The sequence below is a fragment of the Ovis aries genome, chromosome 2 (assembly GCF_016772045.2).
Source record: "Ovis aries strain OAR_USU_Benz2616 breed Rambouillet chromosome 2, ARS-UI_Ramb_v3.0, whole genome shotgun sequence".
In the NCBI taxonomy this organism is placed as follows: domain Eukaryota; kingdom Metazoa; phylum Chordata; class Mammalia; order Artiodactyla; family Bovidae; genus Ovis; species Ovis aries.
In genome coordinates, this window is record NC_056055.1 from 53417316 (window position 1) to 53430378 (window position 13063).

The following is a 13063-nucleotide window of genomic DNA, read 5'->3' on the forward strand; positions in this document are numbered from 1 at the left end:
ATGCAGATCTGAAGCCTAGAGATGATTTAAAAGTGAGCCTATTTTGAAATATAGCACCTAATGGGATGGGTTGAAGAAATTTTTTTAATGCTATTGATAAAATTGGACATCTTTTTGCAGGGCTGGGGGAATCAGATTCTCTCCATACCCTACTCAAAAGTTACATTAATAATCTAAATGTACATCTGTGGGAATTCCTTGGTGGTCCACTGGTTAGGACTGCACCCATTCCCCTGAGGAGGGCACAGGTTTGATCTCTAGTTGGGGAACTAAAATTGCACATGCTGTGAGGCACAGCCATAAGTAAATAAGTAGACAAGTATACATCCATGAACGTGCTAGAATAAAGTGATTTAGAAGCCATAAAGAAAAATGTTGGTAGATTTAAACTCTGGCATGGTAAAAATCACCTTAAAACTAGGAAATAAGCTACATAAATTGGGAGAAAATATTTGCAGCAAATATAACAGGTTGAATTAATATCTGTGATAGGCAGGATAATGCCATTCCCAAGCCCACCTGTCTCCCACCCCCAGTGTCCACATCCTAATCCTTGGCACTTATGAATGTTATGCTATATGGCCAAAGAGAAAGTTGCAAATGGAATTAAGGTTGCTAAGCAACTGACTAAGATAGGAAGAGTATCTTGGATTATCAAGATGGGCCCAATGTAATTAAAAGTACCCTTAAAAGTGGGAGAGGGAAGAAAAAGTGTCATGATATGAGAAGTTAACTTTGTTTTGCTAGCTTTGAAAATGGAGGAGGAGGGTCAATAGCTGAGGAATGAGGGCAGCCTCTAGAAGCTGGGAAAAACAAGGAATGAACCCACCCAGTGCCCGCAGAAAGAAATATGGCCCTACCAACCTCTTGATTTTAGCCCTGTGAGACATATATCAGACTTAACAAACTTTGTGTTGTGGTAATTTGTTATGGCAGCAGTAGAAAAATAATAACAGTATTACAAACTGCAATCAAAAAATGGATATAAGATATGATAGCAATCTAGATGACCACTAAACAGGAAAAGGGACTAAACTTTTGTGACCTTGGGATGCATGAGCTAAACCTGAGAAAGAGCAGAGGGCTGACAAGAACTGGCTAGAAAGATAGATTTGTGGATTAAGTAAAGAAGGCAATCATGCTCAGGACCAATAACAGCTGCCTAGCCTCAGATCAGTTGTGCTCTTGTGTATATTTTTCTTCTGTTGACTTCCTGCAGAGTTTTTCTCAAGGGCAGCACTGGTCTGTGCTTTCCTGACCTTAACAGTCTCACTCTGCAGAGGACTCCAGGTTGATCATATGTGAATAGCTAGAAAAGAAAGTTAAGCCTATAGAATCCCAAGCTCTCTACTTGTGGGACCCTGATCCTGAGGATACAACAGCTGCAGCAGCATAGGGAACTGACATTCCCAGTACCCAAGACTCCAAAAAAAGACCTGAGTGGGATTTTTCTAGTTCAGCTAGTTTATTAGGATTTCCTTTGTCTCCCCGCCCCCCAACTGGTTTGGCTTCATTTCTTGGGTTACTTATATTGGGTTCCAGTACTACCAGGCTTTCCTCTGCTGATGGGTTTGGTGGGCATGGATCCATGGGTACCCAGAAACTTGGATAATATCCTTTGGAGACTGCTGGTAAGGGGAGCGGGAGGTAAGGAGGAAAGATGCTTACGTGCCCAAGGGCAGGGCTTACAGTGCCTAGGGGCCAGAATGTGAGGAGTTCCCAGCCTTGCCCCTCTCTGACCTTGGGAACTTACATACTTGGAGTGAGGCTGGGGGGAGAAAGCAGTGTGTGGAGAGCACTGGTTGCTGTGCTGAGATCTTCGTGAAAGTCTGCTGACAGGGTTCTCTGCTAATCTTCTGGCCTGAGCTGGGTGGCTTTCCTCTGTAACTGTGGATGACCCCAAACTTGCATCCGCTTCTCCATAGTCTCCTTTGGGTTTCCTGGGGCTGGCTCTATTTTTGGCTGAAGATAAGGCTGAAGCTTTGTCTTCTCTCTTGCCTGAGGCTGGAACCGCAGGGTTCGAGGGCTCTTCCTGGCCCAGGCAGTTCTCACCAGCCTCCATGTGAACACATGACTCTTGGGGTGAGATCTGGTACACTGTCTTTGCTTTCTTTCTTTGCTCTTTCTGAGACCCTTGTTCTGCCCTGCCAGACTTTAGTGTCTGAGGTTGGAAAGAGAAGTGGGAGTGATAACAGTAGGGGACCTGGATAGGCTGAGTTACTGTGCTCTGACCTTTGGGGGGATGGCAGCTTGAAGAGTGGGGCCACAGACTTGGGGGATGAGTCTGCTGTGGTGGGCAAGAAGAGAGTTTCCGGGTGGCTTGAGTTGTGGAGCTCAGGGTAAGGGAGCTGCTAAATGATTGACTTGGAGATCTGGAAGCAGGGCTCTGCTGTAGTTTCTCCAGCCTGAGTTTCAACTCCTTACTCCAGTGCCAGACCTGGATCCCAGAGCAGGTGGGTACCTTTGGGATAGCCTCACCCCGGGAGGAGGGGGTCTCTGCGTTGGCCCCTGTTAACAGCCCTCCCTTGGGTAGGCCAGGTTGGTTGGACTCAATCTTCAGAGCGTGAGCTTGGGCAGCAGACCAGGGTATTGGCTGTAGGGGATCCACTGCTGGAGGATTGGGGTCCTGGAGGATCCCTCTGAGATATTGCATATTCCTTCTCACAAACTCAAGATCAATGTGTGGATCTGGTAGAAGAGCAGAGAACCTGGGAGTTGCGGCTGGGAGTTCAGTGGTCCTGCAGTTCTCTGTATGTTTCACTGTTTCCTCCTCAGGCTTATAGTCACATTTGTCTCCAATAGGCTCACTCGTGTGAGACTTGGACATGGAGTTTGGGAGTGGGCTGGGGCTCCACACTGGGTACGCAGGAACCCAACAGATTTCTTTCTGCTCCACGTCCCCCCGAATAGGCTTAGAGTCAGGCTGGACTCCCAAGGAGTTGGCTCCATGTGGGTCTTGGGGTAAGCTGCAGTCTGGGAGCTCTGAGGTCCGGGAGTCCTTTCTCCCTCCTAGGTCCCCACATCTAGCTTCAGATTCAAACGGGACCCCCATAGCTCTGAGGGAATCCAGTACAAGAACTGGGGGTGTGCTGAAGGCCAGAGATGGGGATTCAGAAGCCCAGGAATTCCTGGAATGATCAGTGCCCTTCCATGCAGTTTCTGACCCAGTGAGGCCTCCCACAGGACTGATTCTGTGGTGTTCTAGAACAGGAGCAAGAGATAGGCTGTGGCCAGGGGCTGGGGACTCTGAAGTCCAGAGGTTGTCTCTCTGCCTATTGGCCCCCCTCAAAGCGTTGGAGTCAGATAAGACTGCCTGGACACCTGTGCCTATGGACTCCAGAGAAGCTGAGGGGAAGCTAGGAGGTGAAACTGGGTCTGCAGAGACCCAGAGATTTTCTTTACTCTCCATGCCCTTCCTTGGAGTCTCAGATTCTGATGGAACACAAGTAGATCTGGTTCCGTGGAGTCCTGGGTCGAGGTCAAAGGCTGGAGGCTCCAAGGCCCAAGGTTTTGTTGAGTTTTCTCTGTATCTCCACTGGGGCTCATATCCAGATGACTCTCTCAGGAGTCTGCCTCCCAGGAGTTCTGGCAGGGGATGTGGGGAAGGGCAGAAGGCTGACACTGGAGACCCAGAGGCCATAGGGTTCACTCTGTGTCCCAAGGATCCCCAGAAATCCTTGGTTGCAGAAGGTCCTCCTTCAGGGTTGATTTCCTGGGCTTCTGACAGAGGGTCTGGGGGCTGGCAGAGGGCTGGCAATGGGGGCTGAAAGGCTTGAGTACTCTCTTTATGTCCTGTGGTTCCCCACTGAGTCTTATCTGCAGGTGGAACTCCCAGGGTGCTAGTTCCTTGAGGCTCTATCAAGGGGGCTACAGACTGGCAAGGGACCAAGACTGCAGGCTCAGGGATCTGAGGCTTCTCTCTTTGCCTCATGGTTTCCCAGAGGGCCTCAGATCCAGAAGGACCTCCAAGAGGGCTGACTCCCTGGCATTTTGGCAGAGAAGCTTGGGTTAGGCTGGTAGCTGCCATTGCTGGCTCAGGAATTTTGGGGTCCTCCTTTTGCCCCATGGTCTGCCATGGAGTCTCAGACCTAGTTAGGGCTCCCAGGAGACTAGAGGGATTCTCTGCTAGGGAGACAGAGAGTGAGTCTGGAAAGTGTTGTTGGAGGCTAGGATCCCATGGCACCTTCCACCAGACCTCAGATGAATTGAAGAGCTTGGAGGGTCTGGTTCTTTGAAAGTTAGGCTGTTGGTGCAGAGCTTGATCCCCGGAGACCCAAGGGATCTCTTTCTGCCGTGTAAGCCACTGTGTATTTGCCTCAGTGCCAGATAGGACTGTATTATGGTCCATGGGAAAGGGGTTAGGATGAAGGGGAAGTGATGGGACAGGAGGGGAAGATGGAGAGGGAAGTTGCTGAGGATCAGAGGCCATCCTTTCCAGACCCTCTGCAGTATGGGCTTCCTGGGTGGGAAGTGGGGTTGGGAAGCCATACCGGGGAAGCAGCAATACTGGGGATCTAGGCAGGAAGGCAAGCTTGTTAAAGAAGACAGAGGTACTAACAGATAGCTTCAAGGGAGAGAGGCCACCTGAGCTCAGGAAGATGGCCTCCAAGGACTCACTGTGCAGAGAGGGCAGACCCCAGAAGAACTGGCTTTTTCTCTCCTGTGAGCAGCCCCCTGATGTTGTTGTGTGCCTCACAGGCAGGTTGGTCAAGATCTGAAAGGTGGGGAAGGATCGAGGAGGGTTTGGGGCCTGCATGAGTCCTTGCTCTAGTGTGCCAGCGGCCTTATGGAGGCCTTCAGAATTATAAAATGGCTGAGATGGGGCTGTAGTGACTTGCTCTCCAATAGGAGCTTCTTTAAGAAGAGAACGTGTCTTCAGTGGATCCAGAAATGCCTCCTCTTCCTCCTCTGACTTCTGCTTCCACAGGCGATCAAGGAAAGCCACATGGTACAGAAGTGGTAGGCCCTGGGGAGAGGAGAAAGATACAGTCAAGCCTGAAGGCTTTCCAGAGACACAGAGTGTATCATGAAGCCCTCAGTCTCTGGTCCACACCCAGAGTGGACAGTCACTCACTAGGGCCCACATCTGGGGACAAGAGTCCCTTACCCATCTGGTGTTAATGGCCATTACCCAGCCGCATTTGGAGACCAGTATTCCCTTACATAGCTCAACATCTAGGGTCAGTGAGCATTTACCTGGCTTCAAATGTCGTGTTAATGGTAAAACTCACCCGGCCTCACACTTAAGGCTTATATGGTCACCTCTTTGGGCCCACATTGATGTCAATGACTCCTCCCTTGAACTCACATGTGGTGAGTTCATTTAACCCAGCTGCACTGCTGTGTCACTCACCTTGCCTCGCATCTTGTCCCCAGAGTACCAGGGCTGAAGCTGCCGCCATCTCCCAAACTGCCACCACCTCTGGATCTGCCAAACCATGAACAAAAACAGTATTATCAGATTCCCTGGACTCTGGAGGCAGCTGCTGCCACAGTGTCTGCAGGCTAGGGCATAAGTCAGCTGGTTCCAGAGAAGCCCTATGACTCCCTCAGACCCACGCAGGTCCTCTGGCAACCATTCCATTTTCCTCAGCCTAGTGGCAGTTTACCCTGAGGTCATCATTGCATCACAGAACAAAGAACTCCCATCCCCCCACATACCTAACAACAGTCTGTCTGAATTTAGGGCCAAAAAATTGCCCCCACCAGACAACTCATACTTCATTCAGTGAAACCTGAGTGATCCCCTTTTGTCTTGATTCCTAAGATCAGAATTACCTTCAGGCATTGTGGTTGAGGACAGGGATTCTAGCATCAAGTTGCCTTATTCAAATCCTAGCTCTGCCACTTCTTACCTGTGAAGTCTCAAAAGACTCAATCTTTCAGTGCCTCAATTCTCTCACCTGTAAAATGGGGATAATATTATTACTTAGCACATAGAGTTGTTTTGAAGATTAAATAAAGAAAATATTTATATGCTTAGAGTAGTACATAGTATATGCTGTGTTAAAATTTTCTTTTGTTGCCATAAATGATCAATAACCAATCTAAAGTAAAATTAGAATAGAGAACAGTTTTATTTGAGTCAAGCTGAAGACTGTAACCCAGGAGACAGACTCTCATAGCTCTGAGGAACTGCTCCCATGAAGCCTGGTTTCCAGCACAGCTTTATATCTTGTCAGAATAAAGGACATCAAACATAACAGGGGTACATTTCTTCCATGTTTCAAAAAAAGACAGATTAGTTGGTACACAGGAAGTCAGTATGGCCTTGGTACCTGGGAAGGGAGCCTTATCGTCAAAGGAGTACTGACATTGGCCTTCCACGAAGGGAGGCATTTATCTCTAACTTCAAAACAGATATTCTTTACTTCTGGACAATGCACCCTTTTCTTCAGTGGTTAAATCAGATGTACAATGTGTGTTTGATAGACTACAAGACAGGCTTGTAGCTAGTATAAAGCTCAAGTCAAATCATTTATAAGCCAGAATGACTTCCCCATACCTCAATATGTGAAAATGTCTTCCATCACTTTTACTTTTTAAAACTTTTATTTACTTATTTTTGGCTGTGCGCAGGCTTTCTCTAGTTGTGGTGAGTGGCCTTCTCATTGCTGTGGCTTTTCTTGTTGTGGAGCACAGGCTCTAGGGTGCACTGGTGTCAGTAGTTGTGGCACACGGGCTTAGTTGCCCTGCAGCATGTGGAATTTTCCCAGGCCAGGGATCAAAGCTGTGTACTCTACATTGGCAAGTAGATTCTTAACCACTGGGAACCAGAGAAGTCATCTTTCATCACTTTTAAAGTTCCTAATTATTAATATAAGGCTCATTCCATCTTTAATAGGTAGTCTGTTTCCTCTTTTATATCTCATGTTTTTAGGTTGCCTGAGATCTTTTTTGCAAGCATTCATGTTAAGGATGACAGTAAATCAAATGTGCTTGATCTTTTTTTTTTTTTTTTTTTTAATTTGCTCCTCTTTCCCCTAAAACCACCACTCTGTTCCATTTCAACTCCTCTTTTTTGGATCAAACTTCAATATCTGCCTTTGCAATACAATTCAGTGCCTCTCTTCTCACCCTACCCCATCAGCTGCCAGCTTAGTCTGGTAGAAAGACCGTGAGTTGAAGTTGAGGAGACGGATTTTCTAGCTCTGCCACTGTTTGGCCATGTGATCTTGGGCAAGAAAGCATTCTCCACTGGTACCATGATTTGGCCTAGATTTATTCATTCACTCAGTCTACATATATTTATTAAGTGCTTCCTGTGGATCAGGCATTATGCTCAGTCTTGAGGAGGCAGATGATAGGGTCTCTGTGCTAAAGTAGTTCCCATTTCAGTGAGGGAAATAGTCAAATAATAGAAGTTAAATAGAGATATGCACAGGGTACTAAGTGAGAGGAGGACATCTAACCAGCTTGGGGAACGGGATGGCTTGTCAGAGGGTGCTTCCCAGAAGAGATCAGTGCTTGGTTTGAAGAGTCAAGAAAATGAGAGTGTAGGAAGCAAGAGGACAATTCAAGCAGTGGGAACAGCCTGTGTAAAAGTGGTGGGGCAGAGAATACATGTCCCATTAGGGAAACTGAAGGTGTTTCAGTGCATCTGTTATATTAGGCGGGGGTAAGGGAAGCAGTAGGACAGATGAGATCACAAAGGGCCCTGAATACCAGACTAAGAAGTTGAAACTTTATCTTGAAGGTGATGGGAAATAATTGAGAAATTTTGAGCAGGGAAGAGACAAGATCAAGTTTGTGTCTTGGAAAGAATACTCTGGCTATAGTGAGGGCAAAGAGATTGAAAGCAAGAGATTGGCTAGGGAAACTTTGCTTTAGTTTGGGCAAAAGATGAGGCCTGAACCAAGGCAGTGATGGTGGGAGTGGAGAATGACCGTCAAGTAGAATTCCAAAGTTATAATTGATTAGACTTGGTTACCAGTGGGATGGAGTGGAATGAGGAGTTGTTTTGCTGAAAGTTTTCACTTTCGTCTCAGGTTCAAAGGATTTGTTAACAAAATAAATCACTTGTTATATACAAATAAATAATACAGATATTTATTAGAGAATTATCTAGCTTACTTTCAACATACTAACATTAAAAGAAAAGAGAACTAGAAAGAGCAGAGAATACATCACCAAATTGGGTTTTGATCAACATCCAGACTTAATCATCATTGGGAACTCCCATGTCACAGTACATCTGGAGTCCCAAATGGGAAAGGGTCCCAGGCAGCACGTCCACTCAGTGGGTGAGACTTCAAAGATTGCAGTTTGAGTTCCCGCTTATAATCCCAGGACAATCTGTGGCCAAATTGCGGTTCTGGTTTCATATTAATGCTGTTTGTTTTGTTGTGTAAAACCTGGAATATAGTTAAGCCTGGGTCTTGGTTGGCAAGGCCCTCTCCAGGGTCTCATCAATCTCAAGATTTCTCCCTCATCTTATCTATGGTGCTACAAGGCTTGCACTCACAGCAGGTAGTCACTCACAGTCAGAGCAGCGGCTAGGCAGGTTAGAAGCAAGGTCAGAGGCTTGCTCTGCTTTTTCTCTGAAGCCTAAACAAGACTATTCATTTAATTTCCCTAACAGGAGTTGAGAAGGACTCCAGGGTTTCTGACTTGGGGGGACTGGGTGTATATGTTTGTGCCATTTTACTGAGATAAGTAACACAAACCTGGTGACCAATTTAGGATGACGGGGCAATGTGTTCCATTTTAGATGTTTGCATTTGAGATTCTTGTGACAAGAATATGTTTGTTAGGCAGGAGGCAGTTAGATACATGCAATGAAGCTTGGGAAAGCAGTCTATTCAATTCCAGTTCAGTTGCTCAGTTGTGTCCAACTCTTTGCGATCCCATGGAGTGCAGCACGCCAGGCTGCCCTGTCCATCACCAACTCGGCGCTCAGCCTTCTTCACAGTCCAACTCTCACATCCATACATGACCACTGGAAAAACCATAGCCTTGACTAGATGGACCTTAGTTGGCAAAGTAATGTCTCTGCTTTTGAATATGCTGTCTAGGTTGGTCATTACTTTTCTTCCAAGGAGTAAGCGTCTTTTAATTTCATGGCTGCAATCACCATCTGCAGTGATTTTGGAGCCCCCAAAATAAATTCTGTCACTATTTCCATTGTTTCCCCATCTATTTGCCATGAAGTGATGGGACCAGATGCCATGATCTTCGTTTTCTGAATGTTGAGCTTTAAGCCAACTTTTTCAGTCTCCTCTTTCACTTTCATCAAGAGGCTTTTAGTTCCTCTTCACTTTCTGCCATAAGGGTGGTGTCATCTGCATATCTGAAGTTATTAATATTTCTCCTGGCAATCTTGATTTCAGCTTGTGCTTCATCCAGCCTGCCTTTTTGCATGCTGTACTCTGCATAAAAGTTAAATAAGCAGGGTGACAATATACAGCCTTGACGTCCTCCTATCCCAATTTGAAACCAGTCCATTGTTCCATATCCCATTCTAACTGTTGCTTCTTGGCCTGCATACAGATTTCTCAGGATGCAGGTAAGGTGGCAGGTAAAACAGTCTATATAGGGTATATAAATTTGACAGCTAGCAGTATATACATAGCAGCAAAAATCATAAAAAGGCTTCAAGACACATACTCATAATAAGACTTGGCCCAGACAACATGGCCAGGAATTTGTTTCTTGTTTTCCTTTTTGTAACTTTTGCACACGTGCACAGTTGCTCAGTCGTGACTCTTTGCGACCCCGTGAACTGCCAAGTTTCTCTGTCCATGGAATTTTCCAGACAAGAATACTGGAGTGGGTTGCCATTCCCTTCTCCAGGGATCTTTCCAACCCAGAGATCAAACCCACATCTCTCTTTTTTAAATTTATCTATTTTTTATTGAAGGATAATTGCTTTACAGAATTTCACTATTTTCTGTCAAACCTCAACATGAATCAGCCATAGGTATACATATTACTCCCCCCTCCCCACAATACTGAATACTTATTCTGGGCCAGCTTATTTACATTTACAGCAGAATAATTTCCCAAGTGCTGTGTGCTACTTATTGTTAAAAGAGATACTCAGTAGGAAGAAAAGGTAACTTTGCTCTCCTCTCTTCTAAGAATTATAGGTTTCTTATCTTATGGAATAGTTAATGGGTTTGAATTTTCTAGTCCCAAATTAAAGTTGCAATACACCTGTTCTACAACCTTATCCAGGCTCTTGTGTGGGATGAAAATTTAAGGTGCTCTTAAGAAGAAGATGGAGGAAGTGCTGAGTTGAAAGAAGAGGAGTTGCCCAAGGATAGCCATGTGTTCAGGGACTAGGGAAAAGAGATGTTGCAATAGGCTCCATGAGTGACAGAAGTCAATTAGGAGGTTGGACTTCCCTGGTGGTAGAGTGGTAAAGAATCCACTTGCCAATGCAGGAGACTTGAGTTCGATCCCTGGGTCAGGAAGATCCCTTGGAGAAGGAAATGGCAACCCACTCCAGCATTCTTGCCTATAGAATCTGATGGACAGAGAAGCTTCATGGGCATAGTCCATGGTGTCAAAGAGTTGGGCATGACTGATTGACTGAGCAGGCATGCCAGGAAGATTCCACATGCTGTGGAACAACTAAGCCCATGTGTCACAATTACTGAGCTGCACTTTAGCGCCTGGGAGCTGCAACTATTGAAGCCTCAGTGGTATATCTGCTCAAGCCCCTGTGCCTAGAACCGTGCTCTGCAACAAGAGAAGCTGCCACAATGAGAAGCCTGTGCACTGAAGCTAGAGAGTAGCTCCTGCTCTCTGCAACTAGAAAAAGCCTGAGGACAGCAAGGAAGACCCAGCACAACCAAAAATAAATAAATAAAAATAAATAAATAAATAAAAAGTCAGTTAAGAGGTAGCAGGACTTCTCATAGGGAGAGCTGATTTAATGGTTAGGGCACTAAATATCTAGTACATAGCCTGGGGAACTGTAGCAAAAGATGCTGATGTACACACTTGGCAGAGATGCCGTGGAGTCACTTGCCTCTGTGTGGACTGTATGAGTTTAGACAATGCACATCCCAGTGGAAACCATGACAGACTCAAGACCCGAGGTTCTTTCCTAAATGTTTTTTGTTTTGTTTGGTCAATGTATATACCACACTAAAGAGGGGAAAAACCCTGCTCCCACACGAATCATGATTAATATTAGATATCTTACAAGCCTGATAAATAAGAGTTTCGAGCCAGATTTAGTTTAATTTAGAAAAATTAAGTAATGTAATGTTTCTTGTGCCTCAGTTGTGGGATAAATTTATACTCTAACATAACTATCTCATTTAATCTTTATAACCCTTTAAAGTAGGTATTGTTATATTCTTTCAACATAGGAGAATCTGTGACACAAATAAATTAACATATATATTATTATTATATCTATATTTCTGTGTATTCATAGTATATAGATATTCCAAAAGGCAGAGTTAGAGATTGAGAACCAACTTGTATTGTGAGTAATCATTTGGGTATATATGACAGAAATTAAAATCCAACCAGTGTAAATAAATGAGAATGTATGATTCATATCTGAACAATCCAGGGGTAGGGGTGGCTTCAGGTAATAGGACTGATGCAGGGATTCAATTTGATGTCATCAGGATTCAATTTTCATTTATTTCCTCTCTTTTTCTTTTTTTTTTTTGGCTGCATTGCATGGCTTGCAGGATCTTACTTCCCTGATTAGGGATTGAACCCATGCCGTCTGTAGTGGAAGCTCGGAATCCTAACCACTGGACCACCAGAGAATTCCCCCGTTTCCATTTCTTGACTCTCTCTCTTATTTGCTGACTATTTTCAGGTGTTGTGTGGTAGCAAGTTCAAGTGAGGCTGAAAATGTGGTGTTGCTGTGACAATATTGTGCTTACGGATTCTAATTGGTCATGTACCCTTCACTGAACTACTCACTGAACTGCACACAGGGAAATAGAATGCTTCATCTGACAGGTCTGAATCATACACTCACTCTTGGAGTAAGGGTGTGGAGGGAAGGACACTCCACCTGCATGTGGACTGAGACCAAAGAAGCAGGGGTATGGTCATTCCTCCAGGAGACACAGACATACTGTTTTTGGAAAGGTGCATGCCTGCTGGCAGCAAAACAAGATGGCATAAAAGAGATGTCCACTACAGCTCTCTCTAACTATCCCATTCTGTTTTCTGGCTCAGAGCCATGCCAGATCTTTTGAGATCTGAGGCTTAAATTGAAACATGAATGCAATGCAGATCCTCTGAGGTTGGGGAAGGGTTTGGATGGGGCATAGAGCAGAGATCTTGAAGGAGGGAAATCTATGGGAGACCCACATCAGTGTGGATAGCCCTATTCAATGACATAGACTCAGTTCCTAGACATTTTCATCTCAGAGTCCTTTACCTCTGCTTCTATCCAACTATGGCCATATCTGAAGCATCATCACCAGGAAACACTCTACTTTCTGAAATAATATAGTCTTATATCACCCTCTAACTTCAACCTCCAGATTTATCCTAAAATACCAACTCTTCAACCTTCTCAGGATATCTAGTCCATTGATCTTTCCACTTTCTCCCTGTCCATAAACAACCTCTTGCTTATTTCCTCCCTTTCCAAGACAGACTTCATGGTTCATCACCTAATCAACATTCATCAGTTCAATCTGGGAAAATCCCAGCTTGATGCCAGAGCTGCTCTCTGAGAAGGCAGAGCTCAGCATTATTGGATAAAATCACACATATAGATAAGTTGGTGGCACCAGAAATTCATGGCCTATGACTAACGGTCAAATCCATCATTATTTGAAATGCATTTATTCATGCATTCCATTTATTAAGGGCCTGCTATGTGCTAGGCACTGTTCTAAGTATTTGGGATATATGGGTGATCAAAACAGGCAAACCTTCCCTGGCAGTCCAGTGATTAGGACTCTGAGGGGTTTGATCCCTGATCGGGGAACTAAATCCCCACAAACCCCATCATGCGGCACACACACACAACAGGAGGAAAAGCTTCTTGACCATGGTGCTTATGTAATTTATTTCTTAGTAAATTCTCCCGCTCTACTCAAAGTCAGTTTAAACCTTCTTTACTTTTCTCCAC

The 13063-nt window shown here is 45.0% G+C and overlaps 1 protein-coding gene across 1 annotated transcript; it reads right to left on the reverse strand.

Annotated features, from left to right (window-relative positions):
• Positions 1 to 1522: 1522 nt before the first annotated feature.
• Positions 1523 to 10830, reverse strand: SPATA31G1 (SPATA31 subfamily G member 1). Its single transcript, XM_060408812.1, has one exon. The coding sequence runs from the start codon at positions 4754 to 4756 to the stop codon at positions 1523 to 1525; it is 3234 nt and encodes a 1077-aa protein (XP_060264795.1). The 5' UTR covers positions 4757 to 10830.
• Positions 10831 to 13063: the final 2233 nt, after the last annotated feature.